Source organism: Chelonia mydas, chromosome 1 (genome assembly GCF_015237465.2).
Source record: "Chelonia mydas isolate rCheMyd1 chromosome 1, rCheMyd1.pri.v2, whole genome shotgun sequence".
NCBI lineage: Eukaryota > Metazoa > Chordata > Testudines > Cheloniidae > Chelonia > Chelonia mydas.
In genome coordinates, this window is record NC_057849.1 from 97,501,680 (window position 1) to 97,523,034 (window position 21,355).

General features: G+C 40.0%; 1 protein-coding gene across 1 annotated transcript in view; it reads right to left on the minus strand.

The window, feature by feature from the left end:
* Positions 1-7,458: 7,458 nt before the first annotated feature.
* Positions 7,459-21,355, minus strand: part of SLC15A1 (solute carrier family 15 member 1) — a 43,943-nt gene continuing 30,046 nt past the window's right edge. Inside the window, exons 15-23 of the mRNA XM_027828545.3 lie at positions 21,102-21,183; positions 19,715-19,840; positions 15,533-15,679; positions 13,572-13,621; positions 13,078-13,185; positions 12,837-12,933; positions 12,214-12,360; positions 11,043-11,150; positions 7,459-8,378 (exon numbers count right to left, since the gene is read on the minus strand). Coding sequence (XP_027684346.2) covers positions 8,184-8,378; positions 11,043-11,150; positions 12,214-12,360; positions 12,837-12,933; positions 13,078-13,185; positions 13,572-13,621; positions 15,533-15,679; positions 19,715-19,840; positions 21,102-21,183 — 1,060 coding nt within the window. The 3' untranslated portion in view covers positions 7,459-8,183. The remainder of the gene's footprint in view (positions 8,379-11,042; positions 11,151-12,213; positions 12,361-12,836; positions 12,934-13,077; positions 13,186-13,571; positions 13,622-15,532; positions 15,680-19,714; positions 19,841-21,101; positions 21,184-21,355) is intronic.

A 21,355-nucleotide genomic window follows, 5' to 3' on the forward strand; every position in this document is an offset into this window, starting at 1 on the left:
AGAAGTAAAACAAAAGGGATTTTTTTTAAATCTTCCAGTACCAGAGTTCAAGTTTCTTCTTTATGTGGTTGATGGCATTAGTTCTTACAGGAGAAACACAGAAACTCTGCAGCCAGAGTAGTTCAGTTCAATCTTTACCTATTTCTAGGTCTTTGAACAGTTAGTATTAATTATTACTTACATTACTATATAATGCAACTGGATAAATATCAGTCTGGATTTCATGTACCTTGTAATACCGAAATGGAATTGTTAAATATTTATAGTATTTTTGTAAATGTGGCTGAGTCGGGTTTTTTCTTTATTTCCACCTCAGGGCTATTTTTGATTCAAGCATAATATTTATGTGTTTTTTTTAATAAACGTATTTGCAGTCTTTTGTAGGACTGTCTGTATACATCTGCATGTGGTTTAGTTACCATATTTGCATTTGATTGACTGTAGTTTTACTCAATCATGGAAGAAATTCAGCTTTGTGATTTACATTTCAGTGGTTTTATATATTGCTAATGAATTCTGTTTTTAAAAAGACAAGTTAGAGTTGCACTTGTAAGCTGATAACTTGCATAGTTATTTGGCACTTCTTATTTGCCAGGTTAGTGCAACCACAGGTTTTTAACTTGCTGTGTGATGTTCTGGGCTGAAAGGTAAAGAACTTTAATAAACTATAATCTAGTTGAATTGAAGTGGTATTAATTGGCCCCAGACATCTCTTGGGTCTGGGTCCTTCTCTGATTAATTTTAATGTGATTTTAACATTTCTTAGTATAACAGTGTTGGGTGTTGCAGTGTGGTCAGCTTTAGTCTTTGATAAGTACTTTAGTATTTTCTATTTGAAAACAAGACCACTTTTCATAATTTTTGTGCTACTGTTTGAGAGCCGAGCTTTATGTAGAGATGGCTACCAACATCGTTGCTGGAGGGTATCCTTTGAACCAAGCATTCAGAATGATGTTGCTTTTCTAGAAATATAGAAATTCTGTAATCTTCACTAGCAATTAGTGATATTTATGTATTAGATAATTTTAATAATTAGATAGTGCTTGTGATAATTGTGAATGATAGTCCTTATTAAAAAAATATCTAAGCAATTAGCCCTTTGATAAATCAAATCCAATGACGCTACCCCTTTAAAGTCTTTATTAATATGTGCTTTTCTGCCACCTAGTGGTTGAACAATGATACTTAGATCCCTTTCTGTATCTATACAAGTAAAACTACTAATGTTCTGGGACAGTTTTAACTGAAAACTCTACCATCTTACATATACAATGCTGTCAATTTTAATGATAAAAGAAAGAAGGGAATCTCTGCTGCACAAGGTAAAAACTGTAATAAGAATTTAAAATAAATATACTTAAATGTCTTATACACAACTTCAAGCCATGATTAATTGATGCTCCCAAACTTTACTTGGCACAGCTCTTGTGAATAGGGTTCCCCTGACAACAAGAGGCCCTAAGCCATAGGTCTGTTCTATTCTGAAGGCATATGGAAGCAGTCTGCAGTGGAGGTGAAATAGCATCTGGGCTTCTCTGACTTGTTCCTATCTATCCATTGTCCCAGAAGTTTGGAATAGCAGTATGCTAGCAGCACTCTTGCTCTGCCTCCTACACTGGTGTGTGTGGGGGCGGGGGGGGTGCTGTGATCGGGGATGACGTAGAGCCAGTACACAAGCTCTATATCATGCAGAAACTCCTGTTATGCTGGGATAATTCCTCACTTGCTGGATCCATTTGCTTTACAGCTTTCTTGGGTCAGCAGAGCAAGGATGAACCAGGCCTGCAATGAGTCAGAGAAGTAAAGAAGACAAACTATAAGTGAGTAGGAGTTATCTTACAGTTGGAATGTTAATGTTAACATTTGTGGGTACATTCTGTCCCTAGAGTAGGGAGGGGGTGTGAAACCATAAGGACAAATTATCTGCTGCCTCTTGAAGCAGAAAAGGGCTTGTAGTATGCTGATCACTTACCCTTCTGTGAACCCACAGAGCCTGAGTCCTATGAAGGAAGAAATAATACAGTGATGCAGTCTATCTCTCCCCATTCACTTTCATTCTGTATTTCCTGAGGTAGCTCTGCCTATTCAGTGCTCCAGGCCTTGTCTATATGCAAAAGCTGAACTGATTCATTTTAGTTAAATAGATGCAACCCCCGTGTGTGGACACTCTTATTTCGGTTTTAAACTACCTTATATTATCAATTCATCTTATGTTAGTAAGGAACCTGTGTAAGCTAAATCAATATAAGGCACTCTCTTGAAGCAAAATAAAAGTGTCCACCCAAGGGGGTTGCAACTATGCTAGAAGAAGAAGAATTCTGCGTGGACTCCTCCTGACGGTCGAAATGACAGACTTTACTTCTACATAGAGTGCTTCCGCATACAGTTTTCTTATGAAGACAAAACCCCCCAAAATAGGATCTCCCTCCTAAGGAAATGCCATCCCTTAGCTATTTTTTACCAATACAGAAGAACTAGAACACAGCTCTGTGAAGTTCAAGAAACTGAACTTACAAGAATTAAAGTAATCTAGTCCTCATTGTTCCATAGAAATAAAAAAAACCAACAACTTACCAGATAAGGCAAAAGTGGGGAGAGATCTAAACAAGGAGGTACAATACAGTCAGTTAAGGCTTTCAAGGAAGCGCAAAAGCAGCAAAAACATAGAATACATATAAGCAGACAGCTGGAAATCTAGGTTCCTTTTTCATCTCTTGGGCATTTACTTGCCTCTAATTGTGAAAGGAATGATCAGAATCAGAAATAGATATTGATCACTGTAACCGTTGAGTTTTCAAGCACCATTTCCCTCTCATAGTCTTACAAACATGTTTTCTCTTTTTGTTTGACTACGGAGGCTCCCTTTTCTTTCTATTTTCTTCTTTTTCTTTTTTGCCAAGAGAGCTGACACTCCTGTCCAGAATTTGCTGAGGGATCGCTCTGTGTCATTCTTTCAGCATGGAATACAGTGTTGTGAGGGCACTTCAGAAAATGTACTGACATTGCTGCATTGTGTGGAACATCTGCCCTTTTCTTTCTAATATAGATCTGACTGTGGTCATTCCAACTGAAAACTGACAAAGGCACGATTATTGTAAACTTATTCCTGCAGTGACTGGGATCCCTTTGAAATTGATCCAGGGACTGTTGTATGTAGAATATGGCTGTTTATGCGCTTTTGTATGTAGGGTGAAGGGAAACAAAAACACTCATTCTCCATGGGCTGTCCTGGTTGCAGAAAAAATTGTGGATTCAATTCAACATCTCATTGAAGTAATCCTTTATCTGGGCCCAAGGTGTTTGGCTGTGCCTATTCCTATTCCCCTCCAAGCCAGCTGTTCTTAACTTTAAGGCCCTTCACAACTTTGCCCCTCCTTACTTTTCTGCTCTTATATCTTGTGTCCTTTCCCTGCTTCACCAGTGATGACAGATTTGACCCCTTGCTGGTCTCCTTCTCAAACAAATTATTTTCATTCTATCCCTTATGCATGCAACACTCTCACAAAACTAGTCCATAAAGCCCCAGCCCTCTCCCCATTTAAATCCCTCCCCAAGACTTACTTCTACCATGATGGCTACAGGAAATTGCCAGATGATAATGACTAGGTAGATGCCAGTGGGGATTGCTTATATTTATTTATAAAACATTTTAAAACACATGTATATGATTTGGAACATCAAGTTAAGCACATAGCTATCTCCAGGGAATGGGCTGTACACACATTTGCACACATAATGCCAGGCATGTGTGTTTGTACAGGATCCTGAGCCTGGTGATTAGAATATTCACCAAGGATGTGGGAGACACAGTTCCCATGTTCCAGTGATGATGTAATTATTTATTTACAGTGCAGCAATTTCAACAGGAGAGACTGAGGGAGCACTGCATCAGAATATCCCATAGTCCAGTGATTAGAGTACACACCTGAGAGGTGGCAGATCCCTCTTCAAATCCCTTCTCCTGCTCAGGCACAGGGAGGACTTGAATGTGGGGTCTCCCACATCTCAGGTGAGTACCTACCCACTGCACTAAAAGTTATAAGGGAGGTTCTCCTCCTCCTCCACACACCCGGTTGGCATCTTCCACTAGCTAGCTTAGACAGATCCCTGCCTAGCATGATTTTGTGAATCATATTCCAAGGTGCCGGTCTCTCCCCATGCATTGCATAGAGAAACTAAGCGCCTAACTCAGGGTTTGTGAATTTCAGTGATTTTCTAGTCACCTAAACGTTAGGTGCTGTGACACTCAGCATTGCAATGCCTAACTCCTTTTGTGCATCCTTGCCTCTGTGACTGTCTTCAAGACTTGTTGGGATCTGTTTGTGTTTGATGGCTTGGCCTCGTTTTTTGCATTTCTTTTTTGGCTCAGCTTTTGTTTTTGATGACAGATTGGCCTGTTCTTTCATGGCCACTGGAGGCAGTTCTCTGTTTTGTCATCATTACCCTATCCTGTGTAAGAGGGCCAGTGATACGATAAGCACCATACAAATAAAAGCAAACCTCTGATTTTTATAATAGACAAGTTGCACTAGTTAATGGTGTTAAATGAGGACATTGCAATTACATGCAGTGGATATATAGTATTCCCTTCTATAGATGATTTAACCTTTTATTAGTTCAAAACTCTAATGAGGCCTACAGAATAAAAAAACCTCAAAGCAGTATGTTGATGTCGGACACAGCAGGAGGATTGACAAGAATGCCTAGTAGCAAGGACTTTGTATAAGACACTTTAATGTTGAGCGTAAACTTCTAAATGTTCCAGTGGAGTCTGGGATTCTCATTTAAATAAGCCAGATGATTTCAGAATAATATATATGACAAAGTTCCTGCTCTACCTTGGTGGGTCTTGCGCTTATTGGCGGATTTGCTCGCCTTGGAGCTTCACGGCAGCCCTCAGCTTGGCCGTTTTTCTGAATTCACAGTCCAGGTCAACTCCTCCTGTGTCTGACCAGGAGTTAGGAAGATTTGGGGGGAACCCGGGCCCGCCCTCTACTCCGGGTTCCAGCCCAGGGCCCTGTGGAATGCAGCTATCTAGAGTGTCTCCTGGAACAGCAGTGTGACAGCTACAACTCCCTGAGCTACTTCCCCATGGCCTCCTCCCAACAGCTTCTTTATCCTCACCATAGGACCTTCCTCCTGCTGTCTGATAATGCTTATACACCTCAGTCCTCCAATAGTCCACGTTCTCACTCTCAGCTCCTAGTGCCTCTTGCTCCCAGTTCCTCACACGCACACCACAAAATGAAGTGAGCTCTCTTTTAAAACCCAGGTGCCCTGATTAGCCTACCTTAATTGATTCTAGCAACTTCTTGATTTGCTGCAGGTGTTCTAATCAGCCTGTCTTAATTGTCTCCAGAAGATTCCTGATTGTTCTGGAACCTTCCCTGTTACCTTACCCAGGGAAAAGGGACCTACTTAGCCTGGGGCTAATACAGCTGCCTTCTATTACTCTCCTATAGCCATCTGGTGCGACCCTGTCACATATAGCAGAACTTTGTGTTGTGTAATATATAACATTAGCAGCATATGGAAATATAAATTTGTACATCAAGATTAAAATCAATCTGCACGTACACAGTTTTCATTTCTAATCAAAGTTACAGTAGATTTTTATAATCAGCCTTGCACTTATGACAAACTTCAACGTATCATATTGTCACTTGATTAATATGAGCGTATCCTGTCTTCAATAAAAAATATATATGAAGCCTAATATCCCTCCAAGTAGTCTGGTGGTCTAAGTAGCATTATATTCTACAAGACAAGTCAACTTCAGAAATCATTCTTGCACTCTTAACCTGGATAACAGGGGCTGAGCAGTCAATCCCTGTGGAGGCAGAGTCACGTTATAGTGACTCATCTGGATGTTTAGGCAGCAATACTGATTAGATCCAAAGCCTCGTATCCAGATCTCTTTTATCAGCTAGAGCAGGGGTGGCCAACCTGGGGCTCTGGAGCCGCATGGGGCTCTTCAGAGGTTAATATGCGGCTCCTTGCATAGGCGATTACTCTGAGGCTGGAGCTACAGATGCTAACTTTCCAATGTGCTGTGGGGTGCTCTCTGCTCAACCCCCTGCTCTGCCCCAGGTCCTGCCACTACTCCACCCCTTACTCAAGGCCCCTGCCCCTTCCCCCGAGCCTGCCATACCTTCACTCCTCCCTCCTCCCCACCAGAGCCTCCTGCGCACTGCAAAACAGCTGGGGAGAGAGGGGGAGGCACTGATTGGTGGGGCTGCCATTTGGCGGGTGGCGCTCGGGGCTGGATGGGGGTAGTGGATGGGGGGCTGCTGACATACTACTGTGGCTCTTTGGCAATGTACATTGGTAAATTCTGGCTCCTTCTCAGGCTCAGGTTGGCCACCCCGGAGCTAGAGAGTCATTATGACATGAGTTTGCTGGGAAGGTAGAACAGGAAAAAAGAAGTGTTTTTTGTTTTTTATTCTGTTTTTATTATAAATTATTAGGATATATATAGCTGATGCACCACCAGGGAAAACATTTGTGTGAGATACTCAGCAATACTTCAAATTAAGTTACTGCAGTGTAGTAAATGTTGTGTGGCTGATGTAAATTCTAATTGCATTGTTTGTCATAGTTGTGTGCGTAACAAGCTATTTGAAAATTTCCTGCTAATAACTGTTGTATAAGTCAACTCATCTCTAATTTAAATAAGGAAGTGAACTTGGATTACTTAATGTTTTCACAGAAGAATAGGGTTAAAATGTACACGATTCTCACTGAATTAAATGTATTTTATGGAAATGAAAAATATGCTGCAATTTTTCTATGTTTTAGATGGGATTTGCATAGATCTTTGAGATCAGATAATGAGGCAAGTTTCTGTTACCTTCTTGAACATTCTGCTGTACTGTAAGACTCTTCCTGTCCCCACTCCCACCCTGAGCATGACAACTTTTGCCAATGGGCCTTGCAATATTATATTTTATTTTCAAAGCAAGTTAAAAATAAATCATCTGCCTCAGAACCAAATAACCAAGAAGCCCACTCATTAGTCCTCTGGGCAATTTGCAAACATTGCAAAAAATGCTGAATCTTCACATATTCTCTGAAGATTTATCCCTCTAATCCTATTTGAATGCTTCCCCATATATTTACCTCCATGCCAATTAGAGTAGCATATGATGTACCTGTGTATAGTTATCTGTATATACCTTTTCCTACCTATTACTTAAAAAAAAGAGTTGACAGATTGCAAATAAGTGCTATATTTGTTAAGGACAACACTTTGGGCAGAAGATGTTGTCCTCATTGGGAACTATTTGCTTCTGTTTGTAAATTTAGTGGGCAAAAGAAAGGCTGGCAGAGGAGCCTGTCGTAACGTCTTGACAAATCCACTCCAAGTAAGGTAGGGTCTAAAGTTCTTCCTTAGCATGAAACACTATTTTCAACTCCTTTTCCCTGTCAAAGAAACATCTCAAACTACAATATTTTGTTACTATGTGAGTTTTATTTTAGATGCTGCTGCTCATTCAGAGTTCTGTTCGCCTTCGTCTTCATCTTGGTGGCCACCTGAGTCTAAAATATTTGGTTAAAGTTACCAGCAGTTAAATGGGTAAATAGAGTGCACAGGTGGGTTGGAGGGGTCTGTAGTGTAATACTAACACTGGTAACATATTCAGTATGTACAGCTTTCTGTAATTAAGCTGTGCATTTTTGCATTCATTATTTGTAAGGCAGTTTTAAAAAGGATTTTCAAAACTCCACTGACCAGTTGCTCCTGAATAATAGTGGGCTGCTGGGGCTGTGCAAACAGCTTGGCTTTAATTATTATTTCCTGGCAGTATTTGCCTTTTCACAATATAAAATTACAAGACAATATAAAAATAATACATCTTTTCATCACAGGAACTCTTCAACACTGTCAAGTGCAATTTCAGTATTTTAATGCTTTGGGATTTAAGCTTCAGGTCCATTTTCAAAGTGCAAATTCTGCTGGGAGCAAGTTTCCAGAGTTTTCTTAGAGTATCATGTTCTGTACAAAAGACTAAGCTCTTGATTTTGCTCCTCAGGAGGGTCTGCATTTTAAATGAGCAATGCTCTTTCCCCCCTTCCTATGAGAGAGCCCATCCAATGGTTGATAAGGATACTCCAGTTTCTCTTACTGTGGCTGTAGTTAATGGGATGCCACAAATTTACATCATTCAGCTCTGAATTCATCTTTACATCTCACTCTGAGAGATAGGCCCAGTTCCATTTTCACAAATGCTTTTCTCATTTTCCATTTTCTTCTTTTCATCCTCATCAAGTTGGGCTTCAATCTCAGCTGGATCCACATAGGTGTAAAAATAAGCCATTATGGAAAATATAATGCAAACTGCCATCAGTAAAGCAGCAAACAACACGTATTCTGCCCACTGTAAAGAAACAAATGTTAACATTATTTATCTATAGGCTTTTCTATGGTTAATAATGATATTTTATTGTAAACAAGCAGACATTCCTGAATTGGTTCAAAAGATAGATAGATTAGATAGATTAGATAAAATCATTATCTATCTATCTATCTTCACACACACGCACACACAAAGAATTATGATGTGGTTTTAGAAGGGACTAGGTACCCAAATTAATGCACTTTGGACTTTTGAGCTATGTCCAGCTATCTCATGTACATCTAAAAATAAACCAAAGTTTAAAGTCTGGGCATGCTGAGAAGGCTCTGCAGTCTGTTCCGGGTGATGCTGTGGAGTTACTAATTGACTGCCGATGAATCTCTATACATTTCTCTTTGTCTAGAAGGACTGGGACCATGATATTTACCCTAGTGCAATGGTTTTCAACCTCTTTTTATTTGCAGACCCTTAAAAATTATGAATGGGGGTGCGGACCCCTTTGGAAATCTTAGACATAGTCTGTGGACCCCCCGGGTCTGTGGACCACAGGTTGAAAACTACTGCCCTATTGGGAGCTAAATAGGCATTATCCTATTCCCACTGAAGTCTATGGCAAAGCTTCTACTGATTGCAGTGAGTGCAACTTGAACCCTCACATTCACTCAACCTTTCGGTTCTGTGTTTGTACAGCACCTAGCACAATAGGACACTGGTCATGACTAAGTCTCCTAGGCACTACAGTCATACAAATATATAACAAATTAATTAAATAAATAAGTACTCAAGAGGGGAAAACCTTAATTAGTCGTGTTTTGTTTTCTTGCTGCTCAGCCTAGCAGGGGTCAGGAATGTCATAAAAGCCCACTTCTAAGAAGGGGGTCATTTTCCCTCCCTGAACTGAAGCCTTCTAATTAAAGAGTGGCACTGATACTTTCTGAAGGGATCCTGCCTAATCCTCTTTGGCCAGAAGAACAGTGACTCTGATGCCAGGTGCTGAAGGTAGAGGTTTTTAAATAATGGGAGAGCAGAAGGGGACTCTGCGGACCTCACCTGTGGATAGGAGAGGAACCCTGGTGGGTAGAAATTAAAAACATGTTTTTCATGGGCTGCCCTATTATTCTCCCATTAGCCCAGCTGTGCTTCTACCATTTGCAGGAGTAGTCTCCCCCTCCTCCTGGTCACTGTAGTAATTTCTCTGTTAGGGTCCTGCACTGAGGATGGAAGAATCCCATGCACTGCTACAGGCTGGGGACCGACTGGCTAAGAGGCAGTTCTACAGAAAAGGACCTGGGGATTACAGTGGATGAGAAGCTGGATATGAGTCAGCAGTGTGTCCTTGTTGCCAAGAAGGCTAACAGCATATTGGGCTGCATTAACAGGAGCATTGCCAGCATATTGAGGGAAGTGATTATTCCCCTCTATACGGCACTGGTGAGGCCACATCTGGAGTATTGCGTCCAGTTTTGGGCCCCCCCACTACAGAAAGGATGTGGACAAATTGGAGAGAGTCCAGCGGAGGGCAACGAAAATGATTAGGGAACTGGGGCACATGATTTATTAGGAGAGGCTGAGGGAACTGGGTTTATTTAGTCTGCAGAAGAGAAGAGTGAGAGGGGATTTGATAGCAGCCTTCAACTACCTGAAGGGGGAGTTCCAAAGACAATGGAGCTAGGCTGTTCTCAGTGGTGGCAGATGACAGAACAAGAAGCAATCATCTCAAGTTGCAGTAGGGGAGGTCTAGGTTCGATATTAGGAAAAACTATTTCACTAGGAGGGTGGTCAAGCACTGGAATTGGTTACCTAGGGAGGTGGTGGAATCTCCATCCTTAGAGGTTTTTAGGCCCGGCTTGACAAAGCCCTAGCTAAGATGATTTAGCTGGTGTTGGTCCTGCTTTGAGCAGGGCGTTGGACTAGATGACCTCCTGAGGTCTCTTTCAACCCTAATTTTCTATGATTTGCAACTTTCAAAAGGGCTGAACTAGCCTGTTTCATGAACAGTGCAGGAATTAGGAGTAGAAAAAGCTTGGGGGACACAGCTGGCAGGAACTCCTAATAAGATTTTTTTTTAAAGAAGAGTTGTTTTAAAATGAATCTTGGAAGAACTAGAGAGTTCCAGCAGAATCTTAAGAAGGTGCTCCAAACTCCAAGCCACCAACCATCTCTGTTTCATATACAGTAGTAAGGAAAGCGACTATTCATAGTATGTGACCCAGGATATGGAGGAGCCCCTCCTCAGAACTGCACCTTAATATTGCACCCAGAAAACCTGGTCACTGTATACTGTATAGTATACACATCAGACTTTATCTAAATAGGTCACAGCAGCTTGTGTGATAATGTTAGTTACCCAATTATCTTAGTGTTCTTCATATGGTCTAGTGAGGCCTTTACATCTGAACTGAGGTCACTCAATTGTAAATGGTCATTCTGCCTGGCTGACTGTGGGTTTCAATGACTCTCCTCCAGCTAGTGGTTTGTTTTTAAAAAAAAAAAAATCACATGCTTTTGTCTTGTTATAACTACAAATCCACCATAGTAACGAAGTGATGCAAAAAGAAGTTTATGAGGCTTATCTATGATTGTTCTCCCCTCTACCATAGCTGTATAGTATACTGATACTGAACTGGTATAGTAAGCAATAAGAATACAGTATACCAGTACAGTTTTGTGCTAACGTCTATTTACCTGCTCACTGAGTTTTGATGCCCCAGCCACAATAAGAACGATGATGTTACCAACAGCCACAGTCAGCAGCCAGCCTGCCTGAAGCACCGATTTCATGTTGGAAGGTGCCTACAGAAACAAGATATTTAATTGAATTGCTTTGCATTTTAACACATCTTATAAAAGTAGATTATGTAAGTTCATGTTCGATCTTTAAAGTTTAGCTGATTCCTAACATTAACCTCAAATGCTGTTGTTTTTTTATTTAAAGAATTGTGGGAAGGGCAGGGAAAGATTGTGGAAGCAGTAAATTTCCAGTATTGCTTACAATACTGCACATATTGTGTACAATGAGTGATTAACAAGCATATTTTACATATGACTCAAACTCACTGGGTACAAAATTGTTGCTGAAATCAGAGTTCACAATAACAAATCAAATTAGGTACTTATAAGGTACCCATCACAACAGTATATGAGCACAACATGTTATAGTACGTATACTATTCATCAGAATGAAAGGAAATGGACATTAAAAAAAAGCACTCATGGTAATATGTGAGACAAATTGGAGTGTCTTAAAAATAAGGGGAGAGAAATTATTTAAGGTGATACAAAGAGGTACACAATTAAACTGATGCAAAAAGCTCTTATTTCAGTTTAAATCAAATTTGTTTTGATTTAGCTTAAATTGACGAGGGACACTTTGAAGCTAAAACAAAATAAACCACTCTGAAATAAGAGTATCCACACAGGAGTTTAAAAAGCAATTTAAATTAAACCAGCACAACATGTGTAGACAAGGTCTCAGTATCTATTCATTCTGTTTTTAGCTTTTCCCCACCCAGAGTTGGCTCCATAACAAGAAGCAGTACACCCCTGGTGCCAAGAGTTTCCATTGGCAGGCACTTTGTATGGTGGAGTGACCTGAAGACTAATGGTCAGATCATCAGCTACTGTAAATCAAATAGCTCTGATGAAATCAACACAGAAGTCATTGAAAAATGCCAGTTTACACCAACAAAAAATCTGGCAACTGTTTTAATTCACATAGATGGCGGTGGTGATTTTTTTTTTTTTTTTAATGATAGTCTAACTGTTTTTCTGTTTGCTTGGTAAGACCATTACATTCATCAGTAAAAGGTAAAGACACATCTCAGGAATACTAATGTAATTGGCAGAAATCTCCTACCTGAGAATAGGAAAATGCCAGTCCAGTGACAGAGAAGACCACTTCACCACATGTCATAATGAAGTACTGAGGGAGCTGCCAAGCCATGTGAACTGTATTGGGTTGGATATCTTCAACATATTTGAGCGCTAGTGTGTTGCTGTTACACTGAAATTATAATAATGAAAATGGTACATTAGAAAACAATAATGAAAATGCTGCATGTTTTCTAAAGATAAAAATATGCTATGAGATTTTCATCAGGGAGTAACCCTCCCAGCTATGTTAAAATAAATCAACAGTGCATAGAGAATTTTAAATTAGTGATAATTTTGTGACTGAATCCATATTAAGACCTTTAAGCCCTGAGTATCTGACCAGGCTCCAGGTTTTTAAGTCTGTTAGGCAGAAACTAGAACCCCTACATGATTCACCATATGCATTTTGATTCAGAATGCAACCCATTACATCCATTATTATTTTTATAGTTTATTAAAACTACATTATTCTAATATATGAGATAAGTCCATGTAGTTATTTTATATTTCATCAATAGCAAGTAGGTAATTTGTTCAATGGGAAAAATTAAAAAGTAGTGTAACACAAAAGTTATTCTGCATCTTCTAGCAGCATTGACAACTTACCTCTTGAATTACAATAGTGTATGCACTGCCATATCCAAATGATATTGACTGATTTTTGCAAGTCAGTGAATTGTCTGCAAAAACAACAATCTCTTTTCTGAAAAACAAAGAAGTTAATCTAAATAACTCTGGAATTAATTATACTTACATAATAATACTATGAATTCCATGTACTTTTTTGGAGGACAAAGAATATTTTTTTCCTGGAAGTCTCTGGATTAAGGTAAAGCAAAATACTTACACGCCTCTTGTAAATGATGTATAATTGGTGACAGAAAAATTCTTCACATCTCCAAGATGAGTACCACCCATTGTGATGTTGATGGTTGAAGCCAAATTGTTTATAAATCTTTACAAAACAAAAAGAATACAATACTTGCTTATAAAACAAGACAACATAAGTAAAACTTACACAAAGCTAACATTCTTTAAATTATATATTGGCAATGCAACAGATATTTGAAATCATTTTATTTCCCCATCTCATTTGAATAGATTTTGATCATTTTTAAATGACATTTTCTCTTCTCTTTAAAAATGTGTAGCTAATGCAAGAAGCAAAACAGAATCCATCTCCCTTTCCAGATGAATCAATAAGCTAAAACCTGTTTTTTTCAGTAACAAATGAAGATTCAGGTTGAAGATGCACAGGAAGCAGAAACAAGATATTGACTATAAAGATGCCATGTTAACACTCAGCTGAAGTGAAGTAAAGCAAATGTTTATTAACAATACCTGATTTGATTTTTTCCATCTTCTGACTTTGATGTAAGGCCATCAAGCAGCTGGTGGAAAAGACAATTATCATGAATAAAATATTTGTGTTGGTATCTTTGACATGCTATGATGTGCACTATTATGTACCAATATCCACGGTCTCTTACTTCAGAATAAGCCTCCAACGGTAGATCCATACACAGAGTTAGGCCAGTGTCTAACTACTACTTTTGGTGCCTAAATATGCAAGTTAAATCCTCATAGCCTCAGCTGCCATCTAACTCTGTAAGCAACTAAATTTCCACTGGTAAAGTCCCCATGGCACCTAACTTTCTGCTGGTGGGCACGTGCTAAGACACCTTAATCTTAATGTTCAGCTCACACCTCAGCCCCAATAAGATCCCCCACATATCTCACCTGTGGGGCCTGATCTGGTAGGCATTCTCTGATTCTCTGTTGTCTACCAGGTTGGACCCCAAGCAAAACAGAAGAGGAGGTGATTCCAGTGCTTTCCTTACACTTAATAAAGCAGGATATGGGAGAGACCCAGGTTCAAATCCCCACTATGCCTGAGTTGGAGCAAGGATTGAACACAGGACTCCCACCCCACTGGGCTATACAATATTTTGGGGCGGGCTTTTCTCCTGTTGAAGCCATTCCACTTTGTCTGAAATACTTAAATATTAATTGAGCCAGAGAGAGAGAGAGAGAGAGAGAAAATGACTCTCTAGGGCACTCACTTATGAGACCTTGGTTCCAATCGCTGCTCCAATGGCTAAGTATTTCATAAAAAGTGGAAAAGCTTCAAGAAAAGAGTATAGTCTTTAGCTCAGTGGTTGGGGCACTCACATGGAACGTATGAGAGTTACGTTCAGTTCCCTGCTCCACCTCAAGCTGAGAGGAAGAATTGAACCCCAGGCTTCCACATTCTGGGTGAGTGGTCTAACTACTGGGTTTAAAGGTGGCACTACTGACTTCTTTTTTATTTTAATTTTAATTTTTATTTATTTATTTTGTGAAAAAGGACTGGCTTAAGCACCTAAATCGAGGAGATGGTTCATGGCTGTGAATCCCTAGCAGAGGATGCCTCCTGCTATTCCAGAGATGGGCACCTACCTCTGGCATTTCCTATTGACTAGCTTGGGCAACCCACCCAGCCACCCCAATCAGCTTGCTTACTTTTGTGAACTCCTTTCTTGGGGTCTTACTTTCCCCACTGGATAGGGACATGTGCTGCTTAACTCAGGGCTGTGGATTCCATGAGGTAGCAGGGCACCTCAGTGCTAGGTGCTGTAACATGGAGGCCTGGTCAACACTGAAAATTTAGATCAACATAGCTTTGTCACTCAGGAGTGTGAAAAATTCACATCCCTGCCTGCCATAGTTATGCCGATTTAACCCCCTGGGTAGATGTGAGCAAGTCAACAGAAGAATGTTTCTATCAACCTCGCTACCACTGCTCAAGGAGGTAGATTATCTACACCAGTGGAAAAACCCATGCCATCACTGTAGGAAGCATCTAAACTACGGTGTTACAGCATAGCTACAGCATCGTAGCTGTGCTGCAATAGCACCCATAGTGTGGACTTGGCCTAAATATAAGTCCCTTTTGCGGACCTGCCCCCAAGTCTCATATTTAGAGTTTTGTTAATACATGTGATTGTTGTGAAGCATGAAACTAAGACCGTCCATTTAAAATGATTTATGTTTATCCAGAAATGTTTAAACTATATATTAAATGACATCTTTCCTTGCTGCTTACACATTAATATAACATAAGGTATAGGTATACAACAATACATATCATCTTCCCACCTCTCTCTCTATGGTTCCCCCTAGTTCCATAGTGCTTTTTCTCCCAGAAAGGAGGAGTCACACAGAGCTGGCCTTTTCAACTTCACTTGAAATTAAACACTCTCCATTTAAGCAGATTGGAAGCTAAGAGATTGGTATACTAACTAGGAATTAAACAAGCTTACCAATTCAGTTTGGATGCCACCTGTATTTTTTAGTAAGAGAGTATGACGTTCTTTTCCCGGAAAATTAAGAGGCTGATTTAAGGTTTGATTTCCATAGGCTATATTCATTCTTGTTAAGCTAGTAGTGTCAAATGTCATATAGTTTGTCTATAAAAAAAAAAAGAAAGAACATTTGCCATGTATATTCACATAACTGTGACTCTGTCTATGCATTTATCAGGATCCTGCTGATTCAAGAGTTCTGAAATTTATTAGGTATGTTGCACATGGTCTCTGGTACTTCATACATGTCTCATAAATCCCACTTCAGATTTTTGTTTAGTTTTCTGCATCTAAAAACCACTGTAATCATTTTATCCATAAATGGTTTTGGTTCATTTCTTTCTTCACACAGACCTCTCCACCCCCACACAATCCCATTTTCGGTTGAGACCCCCACGTTTACAATACCATTTAAATATCTGAAGCCATTAAATTTATGATTTTTAAAATCCAATGACAATGAATTGACCAAAATGGATTGTGAATTTGGTAGGGCCCTACTCAGAGAGTGTGGGAAAGGTAGTATCTCTGCATTGCTAAACCTCCATGAGAACTGGTATTGGTTAACATCCTTGTTGAAAGTCTCAGCAGACAATCCAAAGACTGAATGGTATGGAGGCTGCACTATCCTTGAATGCTTCCTCCAGAGCAAGGTTGAGGCACATTGGCACTGGAAAATCCTACATTGCCTCTGTTAGTGCTGTACCTGTACCATGGTTAAACAGAGGACTTCACTCCTCTGTATCAATTTAACAGCTGGTGGGAGCAACAAATTTACTTAGAAATAGAGAGAAAATTATCAGCACTTCCACGTACTGCTGTGAATGAAATTCTTGGTACTCTGAAGTCGTGTGAAGGAAGAAATGAACCAAGTATGTGAATTTCTATACTAGAGGGGCTGCTGTCGGGGATATTGTGCTGCTGCCTTCAGAGCTGGGCAGCCAGAAGGCAGCTGCTGGCCGGGCACCCAGCTCTGAAGGCAGCACCACCTCCAACAGTACAGCAAAAGGAAGGATGGCAATACCATACCGTGCCACACGCACTTCTGCACTGCGGCTGGCAGCAGCGCTGCTTTCAGAGCTGGATTCCCAGCCAGCAACCATGGAGCCTCCTGCATCCGGGGAAGGTTCCCGGAAATGAGTCTGACCCAGTCTTGGGAGTGGCCCATGCAGAGGAAGAAGAAGTCCTGTCCTTCCCTAGCCCCTCCAGGACTAGCAGCAGGAGCCAAGTGCTTAGAAATTAAAGTATCCTTGTGCAGGCTTTGTGTGTGTGTGCGGGGGAGGTTGACCACAGCACCCCCAACCATGGGGTCCTGCACAATAGCTCACTCGCCCACCTTTAAGGCCAGCCCTGGCCCCCCCAAAGTGACGACCCACCCATACCATGCCACCTCACTTCTGCACTGCTTCTGGCATCGCTGCTTCCTTCAGAGCTAGGCTCCTGGCCAGCAGCCACTGCTCTCTGGCCTCCCAACTTGTGAAATGTGGTCTGCCCTGCAATAGCCAGATTTCACAGGGGAGACCAAATTTCATGGCCTGTGACGTGTTTTTCATGGCTGTGAATTTGATAGGGCCCTAACTATGAGTATGTAAAGTACAATGGGCCCTGACTTCAGTTAAAGTCTCACAGTGCTACTGTAATATAAATTAATAATAGTAATGCATATGGATATTTGTCAGCTAGAACTGGACTGAGAGGACAAACTCATTTCACAAAGACCAACCATTAGCCATCGGATGGTAATAACTTTTATTCACCACAGACTTATCCTGAACTGGATTTGAACTGACACTCTACAGGTAGAAGATTCTCCATCCCACTGCTAAACCCTAAAATCACCCAGTCCCTCCAGAAGCATTATTTCATAGATATCACTTCTATATAAGTGAAAAAATGACCTAAGTTAGGGATGTGGAGTGAGTTCCCCTTTTTGCAGGAAAGAAATAGACTGTTTGATGACAAGAGCAAGATGGCCTGAAAACATAAACTAAATTCTGACAACTCTCACCAGCTTCTCATGCTAATAAACTTTTTTGGTCATCTGTTTAGCAGGAAAGGAGAGCTAATAGCAGATGACATCAAAAGGCTGAGGTGTTTAGTATCTATTTGGCTTCAGTCTTCACTAAAAAAGTTAATGGTGACCAGATATTTAACACAATTAATATTACCATCAGGGAAGGAATACAAGTCAAAATAGGGAAAGAATATTTAGATAAGCTAGAGGTATTCAAGTCACCAGGGCCTGATGAAATTCAACCTAAGGTACTTAAGGAACTAGCTGAAGCAATTTCAGAACCATTAGCCAGTATCTTGGAGAACTCATGGAGGATGATGGGTGAGGTCCCAGAGGACTGGAGAAGGCAAAATATAGTATCTATCATTAAAAAGGGGACCACGGCTGCACGGAGGTTTTTGGGAGCCCACGGCAAAATCTGAAACTGAGGCCACCACCCTTCCAAAAAATTTGCAGCCACAGAAATCATTAAACCAACAGTGCAAAAACACTGAAGGGAGGCCAGTGTGGGAAGGGGAGTTGGAGAGCAAGCCTGTCCTGCACTCATTCTGTAGCAGCAGCTCCTGTCTCCTGGGGCTGGGCTCAGCTCCCTGCACCAGGCATTGCAATCTGAAGCATGGCACTGCAGCACCACTCAAGTTTGGTGCTGCAGTGACAGCCGACCCCCTGTCATGAGGGAAGAGTGGCTGGGCATAAACTGAGTGGCACTGTGACCCAGTGCACCAAGTTGCAAAACCACTTGGTTTGGGGGGCCCCTCTCCAACAGAGGGCTTAGGGCAAACTGGTTCTTTTGCCTGCCCCCACATGGGCGGCCCTTAACGGGAACAAAGAAAACACAGGGAATTATAGACCAGTCAGCCTAACTTCAATACTTGGAAAGATACTGGGACAAATTATTAAAAATCAATTTGTAACCAACTGGAGGATAATAGGGTAATAAGTAATAGCCAATATAGATTTGTCAAAACCAAATCATCTCAAACCAACCGAATTTCCTTATTTGACAGGTTTACTGGTCTTGTAGATAGGTGAGAAGCAGTAGATGTGATATATCTTCATTTCAGAGGCTTCTGACGTGGTCCCATATGATATTCTCATAAGCAAACTAGGGAAATGTGGTTTAGATGAAATTACTATAAGGTGGCTTCAAAACTGCTACAAAGACCACACTCAAGAGTAGTTATCAATGTTTTGCTGTCAAACTAGAAAGGTGTATCTAGTGGGTAAGAAAGCTGTTGTCAAACTGGAGAGTCCAGATGACACAACAAAAATTATTAAAGGTTTAGAAAAGCTGACCTATGAGGAAAGTTTTTAAAAAATGGGCATGTTTGAGCAAAAAAAGACTAAGTGGGGCCCTGAGAACAGTTTTCAAATATGTTAAAGGGTGTTATAAAGAGGACAGTGATCAGTTGTTCTCCATGTCCACTGAAGGTAAGACAAAAAGTAATCACCTTAATCTGCAGCAGGGGAGATTTAAGCTAAATATTAGGAAAAACTTTGTAACTATAAGAATAGTTAAGCATTGGAATAGGCTTCCAAGGGAGGTTGAGGAATTCCCATCATTGGTGGTTTTTAAGAACAGGTTGGACTAGGGATGGTCTAGGTTTACTTGGTCCTACCTCAGGGCAGGGGGATTCACTAGATGTCCTCTCAAGGTCCCTACTAGCTCTACATTTCTTGGATTCTATATTAAGATATTGTGCCGATATAATATTCCAATGCATTTTACTATGGTAAAGTCTGCAACTTTTCATGTGCTACCTATTGATGGAAGAAAGACTTCCCTATCAGATAAATATATAATTTAGAGATTAGAGTACAAGTGATGATTAATCACTAGAGCTGACCAATTTTTTTTCTAATGAAAAGGGGGTTTATTGTTGTTTTTCATGAAATATTGTCAACTTTGTAGAAATGTTTGTTTTTTTTACAAAATGATTAGTGAGTTTTTTCTCCAACATTTTTATTAAAAAGTTATTAAAAACATTGTTGAAATGGTTATCAATTTTTTCATTTATTAAAATGCAGGTTTTCAGTAAACAAAACATATTTAAAAAAAAACTTGTGAAAAATTTAGAAAATAAATTTCAATTTTTTTACCAACTCTAATCATTACTCTTTCTTACCGCCATCAGAGATTCCACGGACACATTTTCAACTCCGGAGCCAAAGTCAACTTTTGCAACATCAGCGCCTAAATTTATTACTTTGATTTGGGATTGCCCTTCTTTAGGAAAATCTGGAAGAGTTTTCTTGGTGAAAAAGAGTGAAATAAATTAAACAGTAAGTAATATAATATAATGTATAATCACAATGATCTTGGTACTTATGAAGAAAATTAACATCTGCGCGACAAATACCTGTGATTAACACATATGGTGACATGTTTCTGTATGCTTCCTCACCCTTTATACTAGAAAGCCTAAGAAAAGGAACTCCTTTTTCTCAGCAAGACTTCTACAACCCCATACACCTACTATCCATTTTCCTTCTGTGGTTTGCTGTAAACATCAGGACCCTTCGGGACTCAGGGTACAGGCATCAAGGGCTCCTGGGCTTTCTCACAGTCTACAACAGACCATATTTCTGAATTCGCTTTCATCCTATCTTCTGTCCCATTTACAACAGGGGGTGACTAACCAGGGTGTAGCCAAAAGTGGGACCCTCCAGCAGGAAGGTATCTGACCCTCTGTGTTCTGGCCAAAGAGAGAAACCAGGCTCCATTTTCACTTCCCACTTATTCTGACAAGAAGAAGTCACCATATTAGTGGATAAAATGGCTGCTGTACCTGTGTGCATTGAGATTTGGTAGCCATATGCATTTTAATTTCTTTCCCACAAGTACTACCCTACCTAGCTTTTAATGTTATCATCTTTTCCATTGTCTGCATATATCACCATAAAAAAAAAGCTCTTTGGTCTTTTTAAAAATTTCTATAGGTGGCTAATCATTTTGGGTGAAATTCATAAAGCAAGATGGAACTATACTATTTACACCAGGTGAAGATCTAGCCCTTTAATCTTATCTTTAACAAGCAGTGTTGAAAGTAAAACTCATTCTATTCCAATGGATTCACACATTAAATCAACAGCGTTTCACTCTTAATTTGTGACATCACATAGCTCTGGGGTGTGTCACATTTACCCTCCACTCAAAACAAATCAAAAAGGTCAGATATGCAAAAGAATTCCTGAACAAACCAAACAATTAAGTCTTCTGATTTTAAGCTTTGAACTTCAATTAAAAACCCATAACAACACAGATATGAATATGCTGTTGAGGAACTCGTTTAGCTTATTAATTTTATCATAGATCACATTACATTCCATAACACATATATACCAATACATGCCCTTCCCTCTATTTTTTATAAAAACATTCATGGTTAATTCATATAGAAAGAAATTATTAATTGCTATGGTTTGGACCATTTGCACTCTCACCAAAATCTGTATAGTAATTAAAAAGCTAAATAGCAATATCATCATTTGGTTGTGTTTGGCTTAACTTACATCAATTTGAACTTGTACCAGTGCAGCAGCAACAAAAGCCAGAGATGCAAGAAACATACCAACTGTAATCTTCCTTAGGGGCCTAGTATAGCAACAAAAAGCATGAATTTTAGGAGTAGTTTTAATCCAAAAACTCAGCTGTGATTTTCCATTTCATTATGGAGAACATTAAGATAACCATTGTTAGTATATTATTACTCTGTGAGTACTGATATGGTTACAGAAGATACCCTGTTATGCCTTACATATCTCAG